An 18,642-nucleotide genomic window follows, 5' to 3' on the forward strand; every position below is an offset into this window, starting at 1 on the left:
GAGAAACTTTGAACAGCATTTTTCCTTAGAGGGTTATTTGGTTGATGACAACCTGCCACAAAACCACCAAAAGTAAATCCCTAAAAACATGGTCTCTCTTGATTTACAGATCTTACTTAAGTACAAATAATAACGTTAAACCCTATCAGCGCAAAGTAGCAACAACTCAAATAACAGGCACAAGACGCCTTTGAATTCTCAAAAAACGTCCTGGAATAATATCCAACAAAAATAACAATTTCCACATGCAACCTCAACAATATTGATTTATCAAACATTTTTTGTAATACTTATGGCATTAAATACGGCTAATATTTAACTCTATCTTTATTATCTTAAACAAAATCATCATCCTTAACCTTGCACAAACATAGAAAGAGCCACTCACGGTTTGGCGTCGGTACCGGTGAACCCCTTCGTGCTGACGTTGTCCCACCTTTAACGACAGGTGTCTTATTCCGGCCAATCTGCACCTTTACGCACTCACGCACTTGGAGACGCGCTCCCGATAAACTCCGTGAGGGTTCCGTGCATCGTCAATGGGAATAACCAGTTTTTCATGAAGGTGCAAAAAAAGATAAACAAAAACGACGGAAGATGTGTGTACGTTAATAACAAATCAAGGATTCAAGATGGAGAAAAAAAAACATAAAATCAGATTATATTTATTCATATATATAATATAATAATATATATCAAAGCAATTTTGACAAACAAACATAAAACATTTGAAATGACCTTCAAATCAGAGAGTAAAAAGTAGTAAATAAATACCCTCAATTGTAAATCCTTTTTTTGTTGTTGTCTGGGTGACTTGACGTGTGGCAGCAAAGTGGTGTCCCTTTCATATTTACATAATTTAAATAGACCCGTGATTTCAAGGTACCTCCGGCCTTGGATTCCGCTGCAGGTGCAAGCCCTGCATCGACTATCTGGATTGAACGGCTGCTGAGCTGACTAGCTAGCTGCTAGCTAGTAAATTGGATGCTATAACTGTCAGCATCTAGCTAGCTGCTGGCTAGTAATCTGGATGCTATAACTGCTAGCTATTAAGTTGGATGCTATAACTGCCAGCATCTAGCTAGGTGCTAGCTAGTGGATTAGATGCTAACTTCTACCGTCAAAGCAGAAAGGTTTATCACAATGTGGAGATATATACGTGTCTGCTGTTGGATGACTTGAACACTTCTCACCAGAACAGACCAGCTCAGTTAACACCTGAGTTGTTGTTTTTGTGAAAGTACAGGTCTTTATTTTTTAAATGTGTACACAAAATACTGTTGTGTGCAAAAATACTCAAAAATGTAGTTCAGCAAAATGAAAGGGTAAATAGTTTATTCAACGGTATAGTACAAGCCATTAACTTCACTTGCTGGAATCAGACCAAGGAAAAATAATACAAGTTGTGTAAAAACTCTGGGAATCCACCCAAAAAAAGGTTTAAAAATAAAAGGAAAGGGAATAGAGGCAGAACATTTTCTCAGAATGGCTGCACCAACAACCCAAACACGGAAGTTTTCACTTTGATTTTAAGCCAATATTCTTTAAAAGTGCTGTTTGTTTATAAGCAGTTAGGTGGTGCCCATGAGGCCGTGGCCTTCTCCATGATTAAGTGATAATGGTGGGAAGAAGGTGGAGAGGGGAATAGTGAGTGTCCATGCTTTAGTAAGCGTGGTTGGCCACAAACAGTGACTCTGCACCAGCAGTGCTGGCTGCAGAGGAGACATATTTGCCCTGGCAGGCCTGGTTGTTAGCCTGTTGGAGACAAAAACAGAAGTATTACCGAATGCACAATAAGATGTTGAATTCTCATAACAAACTGTACTGCATCTAAGTAACACATCACTAGACTATTTATCTCTCTTCACACATACCAGGGCTCTCTTCATGAACTCCTCCTGGCACGCCTTTCCATTTTCCTTCTTGCCGCCCCAGGCTTTGAGGGCTGAGGCCTGCAGGGCACGGCCATATGAGAAGGTCAGAGCCCAGGGCCTGTGCAGAGGGCACTGGTTCATGGCGTTCAGATTGATGGAAGCCTCCTCCTCACTCTGGCCACCAGACAGGAAGGTAACCCCTGTAGAGGAATAGCATTTCAGTGAATGTCATGCACACACTATATGTTCCTCGGCAAGGTCAGCAATTGTGTGCATGTCAACAAGAGAGTGTTGTGTGTGTGTGTGTGTGTGTGTGTTTACAACTCACCAGGCACTGCGGGAGGAACGGTGCGGCGCAAGGCAGTAACCGTTGCCATGGCAATCTCCTGGTTGCTGAACTTGTGTGAGCAGGAGTGTCCTGGGGTAACCATGTTGGGCTTGAGCAAGGTGCCCTCCAGGTAGACGTGGTGGTCAGACAGGGCCTTGTAGAGGGCAGCCAGGACTTTCTCAGTCACGTACTGGCACCGCTTCAGGTCATGGTCACCATCAGGGAGAATCTCAGGCTCAACGATGGGGACGATGCCGTGCTGAGAAGGGAAGAGAAGAAATTGAGTCAAAATGACGTGTGTTGGCAAAAAAGGCAGTCAAAGGCGAGTTGATAACAAGGAGGAAAGAAAGGAGACCGTGAGAGGGTCAGAGTTTTATTTGTTTTCCACACTAGGTTTATTTGTTGTAATATTCCAAAGTTACAAACAATGTAGACTTACGGCATCTTCATAAGGCTACGTCAGTCATTTACAGTGGTTTGAAGGTAAAATAGCTACTTTAATTTCTCCTTTACGGAAGAAATAGATAACGCTAATAGGCTTCAGTCATTGATAAGAGAGACTTATTGGAAAAAGACCGGTCACAATCAGTTGCCATTGCAGAGTCATTTGGTTGCTTTTTCTGAGGTTTTGAATGGTATTATACAGTATATAACATACTATGTTATGGATGAAGCTTGTAAAATTAAATGATGTCTTAAGTTTTTTACCATCTGGCAGATGCTGGCGTAACGGGCCAGGACATTGGCGTTCTCAATGATAGCCAGTCTTGAGGGAGTGGTGGGGGTGATCTTCATCACACAGCGCCACTTGGCAAAGTCAGCACCATCCTTCTTGTACTGGGCACAGCGCTCGTACAGTCCATCGAGACCTGTGAAAGACGGTGAGGCGACACCTTGAGTAAGTACGACAAAGGTATTTAAAAACGTTGACTTCATGATCCGTTCTTTGCTCACCCTGGGTGGTTGTCTCGCCGTTGGTTCCGGCCAGAGGGACAACGCCTTTGTCGACCTTGATGCCCACGACCATGTTTCTTCCTTTGAGGTACTCGGGGAAGAGCTTTCCGTCGTCGGTCTTCTGGTACATGGTCTCATGGAAGAGGATGACGCCCCCGATGCAAGGGTTCATGCGATCGTCGGCGGTGAAGAGGAGCTGGCGGTACAGCCTCCTGTTCTCCTCAGTGTTCTCAGCATTGATGCTCTGGAAGCGCTTAGCCACGCTGCCTGGAGGGCGAGGAGACACAAGATAGATGAAAACTGGCTCCATCTGGGGTGGTTTGTTTAAACACAGTTTTTGAGTAACTTCCTTATACCGGTTCCGTAGTGTTTTTGTAACCATAAGTGAAAGGGAAGACCTGAGCCGATTAGGACATTTTTGAATGGCCAAAATGTTACACTAGATTTCATTAACTGAAAATACAGCACAAAAGGGCTGCAGATGTAAGACGAAAACAGGGTCAACTGGCTGATTGGATGACGAAATGTTTTTTTAGTTTTTTCTCAGTCACAAAGTAGCCACGCCTTAAAGCATACCTGCTTCATTGCCTATTTTACTCTGACTTCTCCTAAAGAACATCATGCTTTATTGAAGAAGACTAAAACCGAGCATTTTAAACCATTAACTTGTGTTTTCAATGTTCACTGAGGTAATATATCAAGTAGGAAGTGGAGTCCCTTAGGTCTCGTAGACCTCTATGCAATCAGTCCTTTTGCAACCAGGGGAGTTGCCCCCTGATGGCGAGTTGAACAAACGTCTAAGGCAGGTTAGTATTCACTTTTCACATGCAACTCCTGGCAGACAGCTTGATAAGCCATTCTATTACACTTTCTTTTTCAGGCGAATGTTAATTTGTTTTTAACCGTGAAAATACATTTTCTCGATATTCTTTACCGGTGGACTCGTCTGCGGCGAGGATTCCCTTGCCGGGAGCGACAATCCTTTGAGCAATATCGCTGAGCTCCTTCTTCTGCTCAGGAGTGAGGAAGGGATATGAGTGTGGCATCCTGACTCTAGGAGGAAGACAAAGGAAGACGAACAAGTGAATATGCAGCGGGTTGGTAGGCTAGACCCAGTCTAGTGAGAAGCGCGCAAGAAGACAAAGTTCAAGTCAAATTACATGGAAAACTTTGGGCTGTGGCTCTTGCTGTCAATGCGTGGGAAACTGGCCGATGACAAATGGTTAACACTTTTGGCTAGTGTGAAAGAGGATGTGGTGTGACAGCAGAGGCAGACAGCATGATTTGATGTTGATCGCCTGTGTTGTATTGTTTAAAATTATCAGACAAGTCGTCGCCGCAGCTGTGTGAGTGCAGGCGCTGCAGCTATAACGGGTCCAGCACGTAGAGCACTTTGTGTGAGGGGGTCAAACACTGTTCCCCACACACAAGATGGAGTTGCACAGGGGGTCGAGTGTCAGAGAGCCCTCCACCCTCCTCTGTATCTGACCACCCTTGAAAAATCATGACAAGAATGTGTTCAACCTATTCCATTTTTTAGCCTCTTATCCCTGACCTTTCTCTCCCCCGCCACCCCGCCCACCACACCACACCCCCTCTTTCTCACCCCCATTCCACCACCATGCTATTCTATCACTCGCCTCCTCAACACCCCTCCCCCTGTCTGTTCTGTGCAGGCGCTATCATTAAATATACTAAATATACACAGGGTACTACTGCAAAGCAATGAAAGCACTTTGGCTCAGAAAGATGGCCTTAGAAAAAAGACAATGGGTCAGGTTAGAAGTCACACGTCTTAAAAAGGTTTAAAAAAAGACCCAACTGGTGAGTCACAACTGAACAATGCAGCGGAAACTTTTCATCAGATAAAGCTGAGAATAGCAGCAGCCAGTGATGGACAGATGACAAATGAGTTGCACCACTTTGTAATGACATTTACTGTATGGTGTTAAATGTGAAGATCTGTAATGCTTTATAAAATAGAGGGTTTATATTTTAAAGAACCAAGATATTTCAGTCTGTTTTAGTATATCTGGGTTAGTAAGAGGACAAACATGTGGGTCTGTTAATGTTAATAAAGCTGTAAATACTCAATCTTGCTTTCACAGGAACAACAAATTAGATTGTAATTCAATACGTGAAACATGCCCTTAATGCATTTCATGCAACATGTACCACAAAACGCCAATTAAAGAAATGTCCTATTTGTTGTAAAAATGTTCCGTTCTGTTACCTTTGAGGTTGGAAGGAGGGCTGAGAGAAGAGAGAGGGAAGGAGAAGATCCGGCCTTCGTCTGCGACGCTCCTGCAGCCCGCTTGCCCTTATATTTATCCTCCCATTGTGACCCCTCACATTTCAGCTGCCCGGGCTATAAAAAGAACAGGGAGCAACCAGAGATGGCTCGTGACCTTCAGAGGGACTGGACCTGAGTAACATGCTGCTGAGCAGCCGGTGAAAGGGCAAAGTTTTTTCAGTGAATGGCCGAGAAAGTTGTAGTCGGGGAGGGTTACGGTTGAAAATATCTGGCAAAGACAAGTAAATATTTTGTGTGGCACAGTATGAATATGGTAGATATTTAAAAGAAAAATAGCGTGAGCGAATTAGCCTCACTTTGATGTCTTCGATCCCCACATTCTTCTTGAACAGGCCGATGCATTAGTACATCCCTGCACTGTACATTCTAGCATAAAGCCTTTTACGCTGCGATGAATAAGAAAGTAGATTACACACTGTTTTCAAGTGCATTTAGTTCAACATTTGATCTCACAGCTGAGATGAGCATCTTGCCATTCAAAGGGTATGTGAAGGAAGACCAGGTATATGCATGTACTAATAACACACACAGACACACGAGCACACTCACACAGAGACTTGGATAGCATGTGACAACATTTTTAACCTCCCCTTGGAAATCAGATACAGATATAGCAACAAGTAGGTTGATCCTTGACCTTTTTGGTGACCTTTCCCGATCTCCTTTGCGCAACTGGCGGGTCAACTGGCGAGCTTTGCAAAAGTTGCACGCCCACAGTTACACAGCACTTTATTCTGTTACACTTCCTCACACATAGTCATAGGATGCAACATTTTGCACCATTGTGTTGATCAAAAAAGTGACCGTCTTATCTAATTTGAGCAGCCGCAGGAATGGAAGTTCGCTTCCTTAACAAAGGCTGATGATAACAACATTAACACAGTTGCTTGGTTAGGATAAGGTTCAGAAAACTATTCATGGTGAAATTAAGCAAAGTCTGCATTCAACCAGCTGAACTATTTCCTCACTTAGTGTCCTTTGAAGGTGAAAAACCCAAGGCACCATGATTCATCAACATCACAGTACATGTGAGTGGATGCTTTAACATTCACAGTAATCCTTGCCCGTGAAAGGAGAAAAAGCAAGAACAAGACGATATTCTACCAACTCTAAGTGTTTTCCTCTAATGAAAACTGGAAGACAGGCTCAGGGATGGGGTTGTGGAGAGGAAGTCGAGCAAAAAGAAGAAATGGACCTTTTTCCTTTTTAGATTTCCCTTTCATGAGGATGCTGATCTGAATAGGGCTTCAGTTCATGTTTATTCAGGTTTGGTGAAGTTGAGAACCAGATAATAATTAAACTTCTCTCTCTGACTCGTCTCAGAGGGAAACATCACGGCTGGGTAAAAGGTCATATTAAATATTTTGAGGAAAGTAGGGGATTTAGTTCACATCACAGCTGAATGGCTGAGAGGCCTTGTTCCCCTGTTGAATGAAAGTGATGAAAACATGTTAAAGATCTGAACAAAACCACCAAACATTTTAGCTCCACAGCGGAAGACACCGTGGTTAAGGTTAAGGTTTTATTAGGTCAGTTATCTGACTCGTTTTTTCGTTTGCAGCCTTGCGTTCGGACTATCATCCGTATCCACTTGACCACCCCGGGTCCACTCTGTGGAAAAATGTTTGCCTGGGTGACTCAATCCAAATGATACAATCCAAATTATTTGTGAAATCGAGTTGTATCTCAGAGCGTATTAATACACAACAGAAACTTGTAACTTCTCCTACATAAGACTTCCTCTATCTGGCTGCCTTACCTTTGTACTTTCAGTGGTTGTAGGTCTCCACACAATACTTAAAAAAAAAAAATAGGTATGAGCTCTGAGAAGCCTTCATGCTTTTAGTCTTCACCATTGGAGTGACACAATGGGCTGGATAGTTACTACCGCTGTATTCTTATCAGGTAAGTAAAGGTTACGCATATTTGTTTTGTCTCTTTATAAACACTTTAGCCAACAGCGAAACAATTGTTTTGTAATTTATTTGAATGAAAGTTAAGTTTGTACAGAGATAAGAGTAAAAGTGTGCCAGCACTCCTAAATGTTGGCACGGAGAGAAGAACCGATGTCTTAATGTGAAGTGTTTTTTCTTCATTCTGCAGGGTTAAACGCTTTTCTCTGTTTTAACATCGATCCTGTGGCTTGGAAGACGCTGACTGAACGTGCTGCAGGTTTTGGATACGAGGTGGTGCAAAGGCGATCAGAGTAAGTCGAAGCAGAAATGTTGATCTGGAACATTGCACTCTAAACCAGACAAATGTTAGCTGGTCGCATTTCTGCCAAACGATCGATCGTCTCACACTAATCAGTCATTTTCATGTGGACACAGTGGTGTGATTCATCTCTTTTGCTATTTCACATGTCCGTCTGGTTTTATTTCCTCAGTTTGCTGGTCAGTGCTCCTCTTGCACAGTATTCACCAAGAGGAAGAGGACAGATATATAAGTGTACCGAATCATGCACCCAACTATCGGTTCCTGGTGAGTAACTTCCCATTTCCTAAAGCTTCACCAACTATCAGATCACATTGGGACGTGTTTTACTAGTAAGAGCTGAAGGTTTGTAGTCTTGGAACTGTTGATGTGGCGCTATCACAAAGGGTTCAGAATGACTGATGGACTTTTTCTACACAGAGGCTGAGTTTGCAGTGAACATGTCTCTCGGTTTGACGATGGCAAGTGATCCCTCCACACAAAGAACTTTGGTGAGCCGAGAGACTGCAAATGTTGATTATTCATTGTGGCAAATTCTTTTAAACTTTTCATAGACTTTCCATCCGCTGAAAAAACTTACACAATACCTTACATTTTATTAATGCACACAGGAAAATATGATTCATTAATCAGGATCCTTGTGCTACTTTCAGGCATGTGGTCCAACCATCCCAAAGGACTGCAGTAGTATCACCATGTACAGTGGAACATGCTGGCAGATAGACGATTCTCATCAAGTTACAGGTCCTGTACCTTCTTCTAATGGCGGTAAATGGAAATTAAATACACACACAAAACCTACATTCTTACACAATCAAAATAATGTGCATGTGATTGGTTGCATTGGGACACTTTGAGGTCTTTCTTGAGTGATGAGCACTGACACAATCAGGTATTATCAGCATGCTGTGAAACTATAACTAAGTAAATGAACATTGGCTATATAAATATTACTTGTACTTTCGGGTCACTACCATTACCAACTTAGGAACACATTTTAAACATCCATGAAAAATACTAATAAATTATAGAAATATGTGTATTGTGGGCGGCACGGTGGCGTGGTGGTTAGCACTGTTGCCTCACAGCAAGAAGGTCCTGGGTTCGATTCTGCCCAGTGGCCTTTCTGTGTGGAGTCTGCATGTTCTCCCTGTGTCTGCGTGGGTTCTCTCCGGGGTCTCCAGCTTCCTCCCACAGTCCAGAGACATGCTCTGGGGATCAGGTTGATTGGGGACTTTAAATTGCCCGTAGATGTGTGAATGTGAGTGTGAATGGTTGTATGTCTCTGTGTAGCCCTGCGATTGGCTGGTGACCAATCCAGGATGTACTCTGTCTATTGCCCGAAGTTGGCTGGGATGGACTCCAGCCCCCCCGCGACCCTGTGTGCAGGATAAGTGGTTTGACAGTGGATGGATGGATGGAATATGTGTATTGTCTATACACTAAAGTAATCGTGAATGGAAATACATCAGGATCAATGAATTTGGAAGAAATAGGAAACCAAATAATCTATCATTTAGGTATGTATGAAAATTTGGAAGAGAAACAGTAAAATGAAAAGAGTTGTTGAGAATGAGAAGAGGTTTAAGACAGAATAAGACAGAATATATTAAAGATGTCTTTCTTCACTGAAACCATCCTAAAAAAAATCAAACTCTTTGCAAAAACGAAGCCGAAGTCTGTATGTTGCTCAACGGTCTATCTGTTAAATGCTGGTGGGCCGAGTTTACCCTCAGATCACCACCACAGACTGAGGAGACTTTAGTCTATTTGTGTAGGCGATGATGTGTTGGAGACACATTCACAGGGACGGAGGTTCGTCTGTAAAAACCTTCACAAATGTACAAACACATCTAAAGATGTTTACGCCTCCGGTGGGTTTTCGGTTATTTTGATCAGATCTTTGACATGCATATAGAATCTATTTTCAACACACTACACATGTCACAATAAAAGGGGATTGTTTGGTAGTTATTTAATATTAATTGTCTATTCATTGCAAGGACGGGAATCTTCACACTGCATTCATGAGATGTGCTGTGAAGGAAGAAATGTTTTTTAACCAACTTGAAATCTGTCTGGCAGATTGCAGGTCAGCAGACGTTGCATTTCTGTTGGACGGCTCTGGAAGCGTATATGCATCGGACTTTGAAACAATGAAGACTTTTGTAAAAGATCTGGTCCGCTCACTGCCAGCAGACACAAAGGTATAACTGTGTTTTTATTGCCAGTGTTCAGAGCACAGGCCCTGTGAGCTTATTTGTGGATGAAATTAATGTTCATTGTTTGAACAATCCCCAATTTCAGAGTAAAACTAACTGATGGCTGAATGTCTTTCTTGTTTTTACAGTTTGCCATTGTCCAATTTTCCAGTTCTCCCGAAATCCATTATTACTTCAATGATAATCTGATCTCTGGAACTGGCTCATGGGAAAGAAAAGTTGATGGGATTATACAACAAAAGCAGTTAACTTACACAGCTAAAGCCATCAGATCTGTGGTGTAAGTGTCTTTATCATGTTGACTTTTATCTGCAAGGAAGTGGTTAAGAATTCATTATTTAAGTTCAATCAAATCAATAGAACTATTTCAATATCATTTTATAGCAAATTTCAGAGGGGGCACGTGTTGAAGGTTGTTTGTATGCAATTTGGCTTTGTGTATTAGAGCAGAGCTGTCAACCTAATCTCAGTTTCCCTTTGCTGACTTGTTTTTTATTTGCAGATTTGGGAAATAAATTAAATGGGGATTTGCTCATAAAAGCTGCACAACTTGATTTGCTGTTGAAACATCTGCAGTGAAACTTTAAAATTGATTCTGTTAACTAATAGTAACACTTTATTTCCCCAGTGGAACAAAATAGCAGTCCCAAGTTTGGGTACAGTGCTTAATATGAATGTTTATTGGGTTAATTTTGTTAATGAAACTAGTAAAAGTTAAAGTATTGTACAGCCAACTTAACAATGTCACTTTTCACGTTTATTGATTTATAGTAGGTGATTTATTACATTGCAAAAGGGTGAATAGAAATGGCCTCTTTCTTTTTACAGCAATGACGTTTTCACACCAACAAAAGGTTCCAGGCCAAATGTGAACAAAGTGTTGATAGTCATCACCGATGGAGCATCTAACGACCACAACGATTTGTCAAGTGCAACAAGTTTAGCTGACAACAAAAAGATTGTTCGATTTGCTATTGGAGTAAGTTCAAATATTTAAAATCAGTGAATTTAAGCAGCTGATGTCACATCCTCAGACTCTTTTGTTTTCAACATTCATAGGTGGGGAACGCATTCAACAATGAGCAGGCAAAGAATGAACTGGACACCATTGCATCTACCAAAGAAAACGTATTTCAAGTGAAGAATTTCAACGCACTTGACAAAATAAGACAGACTCTGCAGGCCAAACTCTTCTCTATTGAAGGTATAGTTGAATGTTCATTAACATGTTTTATTGAGGAATCATGCATGGACTTTCCTCCTGATCAAAGTTAGACTCATGAATGCGTGTTCATTTCTGTTGCTTTTGCAGGATCACAAACAAGTGGAGAGTCACTGAAATTGGAAATGGCTCAAGAGGGATTCAGTGCAGTTTATGTACCTGAGGTAAAAAAAAACACACAGGAAATGCCCTGCACCACACCCAGGTTTACTTACTTCATTGCTTCTTCTATATCTTTCATTTTAAAGGGAATTCAGATGGCTATTGTTGGTGCTAATGAGTGGAAGGGAGGCTTCCTCCAATACTCGTCGTCAGGCCTCAAGACAGGCTCCTATGAGGCTGATATAGAGACTGACAGTTATCTGGGTAAGAATGTACAAACCAAACAAACACCATTTGCATGCACTGCTAATGCTTTCATTTCATTTCTCTTTGAAAATATTTAAGTTATTTATTATAATATAGAAAACATTGTATTGTGTTTTATTTGAGATTTGAAATGAGAAAAAAAGCAGTTAAGTCAAATATTAAGCAGGTTTGTACGAATTTCTTATGGATGATGAAAAGGAAGACTCTTCTCAGCCATAATACTCACGTTTTGTAAAGTAAACTCCTTGTCTAAGTCAATTACATTCATGCAATGACCACATGTTTTCCGCAAAGGCAATGATAGTTACCTAAAATCAGCTAAAGAGATTGACAGTTGGCTCACAGCGGGTCAGACTAACTGATGCATTTTGATTCTAGGTTACTCCATGGCCGTTGCTAACACGATGTACGGCACGTTAACAATTGTCGGTGCTCCAAGATATAAACACAGAGGAGCCGTGATGGTAGTTCACCAAAACGTCCTCAGTGAAACGATTGATCCCTTTCGCTGGCAGGTGGGACCTTACAATAAAGAGGGGCTGAAAGTCCAGAAAGACAATGTGAAGCACGTGTTTTATTAACATGTTTCCCTCTTTTCATTGATAATTTGATGCTTTCACAGTTTCAGAGTGGTGAATATTTCGGGGCTGTTGTTTGTGCGATGGACGTGGATCTTGACAGCTACACTGACTTAATCCTCATATCTGCCCCAATGTTCATGGACTCTGACAGAGAGGGAAGAGTTTACGTTTGCAGCTTGACTGGTTTGGTAAATTATTATTTATTTGATTTGGAGCATTAAAATCTATCTTTTTTTCTAACAACCATGCAAACGTCGACTCTCGTCTGTATATTTCCACCAGGATGTGGAGTGTCGCTTAGACTCTCCATCAGTACTGAGAGGGGAAGTCTCTGACAAAGGACGGTTCGGGTCTTCTCTGGCTGTACTGCCTGATCTCAACACCGACGGTCTCAGCGACTTGGCAGTTGGAGCGCCTTTGGAGAACAACGGCCAAGGCAGCATCTACATATTCCACGGAGAAGGAGGAGTAGGAGGAGGAATCAGCTCTTCTTACTCACAGGTGAGTGAGGTCCAGCATTTATAGTTCCATGTTTGCTGCGGCAATCAAGCATTTTTTTCCAACTTGAATGATTAAAATATTCCCGTCATCACAGAGAATTGCAGCATCTGAAGTCCGGTCATCATTGAGGTTCTTCGGCCTGTCGATCAGTCAGTCGTCTTTTGACCACAGTGGTGATGGGCTGCCTGACTTAGCGATCGGTTCAAAGGGTGCAGTTATCTTACTAAGGTGAATCCATCCAAGTTGCTTCTGTCTACATACTTCATCAGACTTTACCTTTCCGATGTGTGCAGACCTTCAGTCATTCAGTCTCTTTGGGCAGCTAAGAACCCGTTTGGTCTTCTGTGGCGTTTTTTTTTTGCCTCCCGATCACAAAGCCAATGGTTATCCTCGTGTGTTTTCACGCTCTGTTCTTTTCCAGATCCAAGCCAATAGTGATGGTGGAAGCTAAAGTGTCGTTCAGCCCAAATCGAATCTCGACTCAAAACTCTGACTGCTCAAATCCTTTGGAGATTACAGCAGAAATCTGTTTTAACATGACCAGGCGCTCCAAAGTAGACAAAGGTACCCGATGCTCCACTGTCATTTAAATACTTTAAAGAGAAACCTCTTAATGACAAACCAATCTGTTCCAGTTACAGCAAAGATTAGCTACGATCTAACGCTGGACGCCACTCGCAAAGTCCCAAACAACCGGGCCTACTTTAACGAGAAACAACGAGAGACAAAAGGAACAGTTCATATTGACTTAATTCGGCCTGTATGCAACACGGTGAAGTACTTTGTTCAGGTGAGTTGTTAGACACGCACAACTTTAAAAATCACAGCCTCTCTCGTATCGAAAAATCAAATGTTTGATGCCGATGTTGCTTTAATTAATCCAACCTTCACTATTTTGAAAAATGAATGTTACAATAGCGCACTACCTTCTTCTTTCAGGCCTGTCCAGAAGATGCTCCAAATGCACTTTCCAATGAACTCAGATTTGCCTTTGAAGGTTTACCTATCCCCCCAAATCCCAGTCCTAGTCTCGCCCTGCAGGCGCAGAAAACCACCGTACATCCTGTAAGAACTAAAAATAAATCGTCTTAGCGGAAAAAGCCTTGATCTTCCGTATAATAGTTTTCCTTGTGTCAGTTCTCACACCTGAACGAAGATGCTTCCCTTCAAACTCTCTTCCACAGTTGGGGTTTGAGATCAATTGCGGCGACGACAATAACTGTGTTGATAACCTAAAAGTGGATTTCAACTTCACCAAGTGAGCTTTAAATAAGAAGCACAAGCAATGTTAAGTTCCTTTGTTTACTTCTAACTCCTTTTTCCTCACAACAATCTATCAGATCCTTAGAGGTTAAAGTGGGCATTGATGAACTGTTGGATGTCACCGTCTCAGTGGAGAACAGAGGGGAAAACTCCTACAACAGCCGGGTCATCGTCTCATATCCAACCGGACTCTCTTTCAGGAAGTTTACACCCCTGCAGGTAAAATGTCAGGATCAGTTTTCGTTTCAGTTGCTCTCTGGTCAGCTGCTTTCTCCGGTCAAACTCATGTGTTTGTAATCAAGGGGAGAATTGAGTGCAGCTCCTTGGACAGTGAAGATGGTGTAACGAGAGGGAAGACGGACTGCACTGTCGACAAGCCTATTTTGAAGAGCGACTCTGAGGTTTGATCTCTGGACAGAATCATCTTTACTCACTACTGCAGAGACAGAAGAGGCCATCTGATTCATTTCCTTTGGGTCATTTAGGCGTTCTTCATCATCTCCTATGGGATTGACTCTGGAAGCCAACTTGCTAGGAGCATTTCTTTCTCTGCAAATGTTACCAGGTACTGCTCACCTACTCGCATGATAAGCACAGCAACATGCAAGTGTGCACCATTACACATTCATTTGCATTTCTACAAATCATTTTGACTTTCTTTTAGTGGGAATCTGGATCACTCCAGTTCAAGCAAACTCTACAGAAACAAGGACATTGATGTGAAGTACAGCATTTTTGCTACGATTGAAAGGTTTGTGTTGTTTATGTGAAACAAAATAAAGGTATACAGTATCTAGTACTACTATATCATAATACTATAATATAACATTTAACCTGGTATCTTTTCGCCTAATACTCAGTCAATTATTTTTATATCCATTTAGCTCCCTCAGCTACAGCAATTTTTCATTCGGCAAGAATAATCTACACAAACCAGTCCAACAATCCATTGTGGTAAACTGTCTTACATAATTCTATCACTAAATATTAAAAAACCTAAATGACTTCACCTCAATGCTTGTGTACATTGTGTGATACCTACCGGCCTTTTCTATTTTCTCCTTCTCGTAGGTTACAAATGATATCAGAGCGCTGAATTTCACTGTGGTGATTCGGGTGCCCGTGAGGCTCGGCGATAAAGACATCTGGGCGGATTCCAGCAGCTTGCAGGTGGGAATTTGTAGTTGTTTTACACAACTACAGTCTCATGGATGGATATGATTACACAAGTCTGATCGCGATAAAAACAACATGAATTTACTGTATTTCAGATTCCAGACTGCCAAAGAGGCTTTGATGAACAACCTAAAGGCACAGGTTTTATTGGTGAGATACAGAAAAACAAGTCAGTGGTAGGTATCCCTCTGACATATGCGAGTAGTTGCAAAGCCCATTTAAGGGCTCCAACATTCACTCATAGAACTGGTGTTACATCAATATAACCAGTATTCTTTTCATCACTGCTTTCTCTGAAAACACCAACAGGACTGCTCTGTAGCCACGTGCACGGTTTTCAAGTGCAGTAAGCTCATGGGACGACTGGAGAGTAAAACGTACCAAGTCTCTGCCAACCTCAGTTCTGAATGGATTGAGCAGGTAAAGGATGTGTTGTCATTGAACAAACTAACACACACTTGGAAAGCATTTCAATTGCTAGTATTTTGATTTTAACGGTTTGCAGTAAAATATCCATAATTTGATTTGATTTTGATTTGAAGAATTTTATTTCTTGAACATGTAGACACCAAATAATAAAAAATTTAAAAATCAACATAGACGTAGACCACAAAATGAGAAAATACACCTTTTGTTCAAGAAAAGGAGTAGGGGGAAGCAAAAGCTTATAGATACCCACCCCTTTCTTATCCATATTCTCAATTAGTATATATTACTTTGAAGATTAATATCATACATACATACACACACTCACACACACTCTCACCCACACACACGCACGCATACTCACACGCACAAATAAATACAATTTAAATTTCCTTCACTTAATATTTTCACAGATCTCATATTTGGCTAATGTGTATAATTTAAGATGTTTTTTGAACTGTGCAATATGTTTACAATCTTTGATCTTATCTGGTAAGTTGTTCCACAACTTCACCCCACAGACCGATATGCACCTGCTTTTGAGTGTAGAGTGCACCTTTGGTTGCCTCAGTTTCAGTCTCCCTCTTAAATTATAGTCTCCTAGTCTGTCGCTAAACCAACTTTGAATGTTTCCTGAGAGTAGGCTGTTTCTTGCTTTAAATACAATCTGTAACATTTTAAAATCTTTCAAGTCCATAAATTTTAATATATTTAATTTCAGAAATAATGTGTTTGTGTGTTCATAGTACCCCACCTTATTAACTATCCGTATTGCTTTTTTTTGAATTGTGCATATTGTCTGTAGGGTGCTTTTGTAGGTATTACCCCACACTTCCACACAGTAACTCAAATAGGGAGCAAACAGTGTACAGTACAGTGTATGCAGTGATTGTATATTCAATATATGTCTGACTCTGACTAGTATCCCTACACATCGTGCCAATTTTGATTGTACACGAGTGACCTGTGGCCTCCAGCTGAGCTTGTGGTCTATCATTACACCTAGAAAGGAGTATTCAAACACCCTTTCGATTTTTATATTATCGATCATTAGTTCAATGTGTGTGTTTGCTTGTGTGTTACTTTTACCAAAGACCATGAATTTGGTTTTCTTTGCATTAAGTGATAATCTATTTATATCAAACCACAATTTCAGCTTGGTTAACTCAGTCGAGACCGCCTCCAACAACTGTTCGAGGTTCCCTCCTTCACAGAATACATTTGTGTCATCTGCAAAAATAACATTTTTCAGGATCCTGGAAGCATTACTTATGTCATTTATATAAATAATAAATAGTTTTGGACCCAGTATTGATCCTTGCGGCACACCACAGGTAATATTTCTTAAGGTGGACTTCTTATCCCCTATCTGTACAAACTGTTTTCTTTGTCCTATGTAACTTTGTACCCAATTTAGTCCAACCCCTCTGATACCATAGCTTTCCAGTTTGTGTAGCAGTGTATCATGGTTTATTGTGTCAAATGCCTTCTTCAGATCTATGAAGACCCCTATTGCCATCTTTTTGTTATCTATTGTGCTTGTCAGTTCTTCTACTAAGTCCATGAGTGCCAATGATGTTGATCGGTTTGGCCTAAAACCATATTGACTATCTATGAGTAATCCATGTTTATCTATGAAACTGTCCATCCTTGTAGCAAATATTTTTTCCAAAATTTTGGAAAATTGGGAAAGCAGGGAGACTGGTCTGTAGTTATTGTAAAGGTTTTTTTCACCTTCTTTAAAAATCGGAATTACCTTAGCAGTTTTCATTTTGGTTGGAAAGAAGCCCGTTTGAAGTGAAACATTGCAGATATGTGCTAGGGGATCTGCTATATTAATAATGACTTCTTTTACTATTGTCATATCAATACCATTCCAGTCTCTTGATGTTTTTTTTTTGAAGTTATTAACTATGGCAATAATTTCATTTTTATCGGTGTCTTTCAGAAAGATAGTATCTGGGTTCCTCTTGCCCAAATAATGTGCTACGCATCCCCCTTGAGGAAGGTTTATCTGCTCTTCTAGTTTAGGGCCCACATTTACAAAGAATTTATTGAAGCCTTCTACCATCTCCTTTTTGTCATTAATAATCTTATCATTATCTAGAATTTCTTCTGGCAATCCAGAGCTGGTCGATTGATTTCTTATAATTGAATTTAAGATCTTCCATGTTTCCTTTATATTATTTTTATTTTTATCTAGTAGTTTACAATAATAATCCTTTTTACAATTTCGCATAATATCAGTTAATTTATTTTTATATCTTTTATACTTCATTTCTTTCTCCTTATTTCTATTCTTGATAAACTCTTTATATAAGAAGTTCTTCTTTTTACAGGCGTTCAACAGACCCTTTGTAAGCCAAGGTTTATCTGAGCGATTTGCTCGTTTTCTGCTTTGCTGAATTGGACAGCATCTGTCATATAACATCAGAAAAGTTTGCAGGAAGGAATCATAAGCATAATCAACCTCCTCTGCCTCATAAACCTTTCTCCAGTTTTGTGCACTTAATTCATTTCTGAACTTGTTTAGATTGTCAACCGTTCTTAATCTCCTTTCTATCATTTCATTCCTTTCAGCCAACCTAGGTGTACCGCTGTAGATTGCAAACACCGGCAGATGGTCACTAATATCATTTAATAATAATCCACTTTCTATATTATCTATTAGGTTATTAGTAAAAATATTATCTATAAGTGTTGCAGAGTGGACTGTAATTCGACTAGGTTTAGTAATAATAGGATACAAGCTTCTGCTGTACATTGCATCCATGAATTTCTCTATCGGTGTTAGTTTGTTAGGATTCAGAAGATCGATGTTGTAATCGCCACAGAGAAAAGTTACCTTTTGCTCGGTGTTTGTAGCCATACTCTCCATCACCTCCTTGAACTTCTCTATGCTATTGTTGGGAGCCCGGTATGCACAGCTGACAATGATGTTCTTCCTTTTCCCCATATCTATTTCAATAGTAATACATTCACATATATCATCAATTGCAGCCGTCATACTTTCAACAATCTTGTACTTAAGTCTTCTATCAACATAAAGTGCAACTCCCCCTCCCCTTTTGTTGCCTCTGTTTACATAATTCAGATTATAACCATCCAACTCAAATTCCACCCCTTTCTCCAGACTAATCCAGGTCTCCGAGATTGCGATTACACTGAACGGTGAGGTGAACTGGTCTAGGTAGTCTT

General features: G+C 40.7%; 3 protein-coding genes across 3 annotated transcripts in view; 1 reads left to right on the forward strand and 2 right to left on the reverse strand.

Moving 5' to 3' along the window:
• The window catches only part of LOC120819070 (uncharacterized), a 36,712-nt gene extending 36,240 nt beyond the window's left edge, over window positions 1–472 (reverse strand). Inside the window, exon 1 of the mRNA XM_078103625.1 lies at window positions 389–472. The gene's annotated coding sequence lies outside the window, so the exon portion shown is untranslated. The remainder of the gene's footprint in view (window positions 1–388) is intronic.
• An 846-nt stretch (window positions 473–1,318) lies between these two features.
• Window positions 1,319–5,617, reverse strand: LOC120819114 (fructose-bisphosphate aldolase A). The gene is made up of 7 exons (XM_078103637.1): window positions 5,390–5,617; window positions 4,091–4,209; window positions 3,157–3,423; window positions 2,911–3,071; window positions 2,203–2,461; window positions 1,875–2,074; window positions 1,319–1,755 (listed from the first exon to the last, which is right to left on the reverse strand). The coding sequence occupies exons 2-7, from the start codon at window positions 4,200–4,202 to the stop codon at window positions 1,663–1,665; spliced, it is 1,092 nt and encodes a 363-aa protein (XP_077959763.1). The 5' UTR covers window positions 4,203–4,209; window positions 5,390–5,617; the 3' UTR covers window positions 1,319–1,662.
• Window positions 5,618–7,246: 1,629 nt separating this feature from the next.
• The window catches only part of LOC120819064 (uncharacterized), a 28,848-nt gene continuing 17,452 nt past the window's right edge, over window positions 7,247–18,642 (forward strand). Inside the window, exons 1-27 of the mRNA XM_078103803.1 lie at window positions 7,247–7,375; window positions 7,574–7,676; window positions 7,857–7,951; window positions 8,105–8,175; window positions 8,338–8,452; window positions 9,770–9,891; window positions 10,035–10,186; window positions 10,735–10,885; window positions 10,966–11,110; window positions 11,219–11,292; window positions 11,377–11,494; window positions 11,876–12,012; window positions 12,120–12,266; window positions 12,361–12,579; window positions 12,674–12,807; window positions 13,001–13,143; window positions 13,215–13,369; window positions 13,519–13,644; window positions 13,764–13,837; window positions 13,920–14,061; window positions 14,145–14,243; window positions 14,328–14,407; window positions 14,507–14,593; window positions 14,727–14,796; window positions 14,914–15,012; window positions 15,114–15,194; window positions 15,328–15,438. Coding sequence (XP_077959929.1) covers window positions 7,339–7,375; window positions 7,574–7,676; window positions 7,857–7,951; window positions 8,105–8,175; window positions 8,338–8,452; window positions 9,770–9,891; window positions 10,035–10,186; window positions 10,735–10,885; window positions 10,966–11,110; window positions 11,219–11,292; window positions 11,377–11,494; window positions 11,876–12,012; window positions 12,120–12,266; window positions 12,361–12,579; window positions 12,674–12,807; window positions 13,001–13,143; window positions 13,215–13,369; window positions 13,519–13,644; window positions 13,764–13,837; window positions 13,920–14,061; window positions 14,145–14,243; window positions 14,328–14,407; window positions 14,507–14,593; window positions 14,727–14,796; window positions 14,914–15,012; window positions 15,114–15,194; window positions 15,328–15,438 — 3,087 coding nt within the window. The 5' untranslated portion in view covers window positions 7,247–7,338. The remainder of the gene's footprint in view (window positions 7,376–7,573; window positions 7,677–7,856; window positions 7,952–8,104; window positions 8,176–8,337; window positions 8,453–9,769; window positions 9,892–10,034; window positions 10,187–10,734; window positions 10,886–10,965; window positions 11,111–11,218; window positions 11,293–11,376; window positions 11,495–11,875; window positions 12,013–12,119; window positions 12,267–12,360; window positions 12,580–12,673; window positions 12,808–13,000; window positions 13,144–13,214; window positions 13,370–13,518; window positions 13,645–13,763; window positions 13,838–13,919; window positions 14,062–14,144; window positions 14,244–14,327; window positions 14,408–14,506; window positions 14,594–14,726; window positions 14,797–14,913; window positions 15,013–15,113; window positions 15,195–15,327; window positions 15,439–18,642) is intronic.

Source organism: Gasterosteus aculeatus, chromosome 5 (assembly GCF_964276395.1).
Source record: "Gasterosteus aculeatus chromosome 5, fGasAcu3.hap1.1, whole genome shotgun sequence".
NCBI classification, from domain to species: domain Eukaryota; kingdom Metazoa; phylum Chordata; class Actinopteri; order Perciformes; family Gasterosteidae; genus Gasterosteus; species Gasterosteus aculeatus.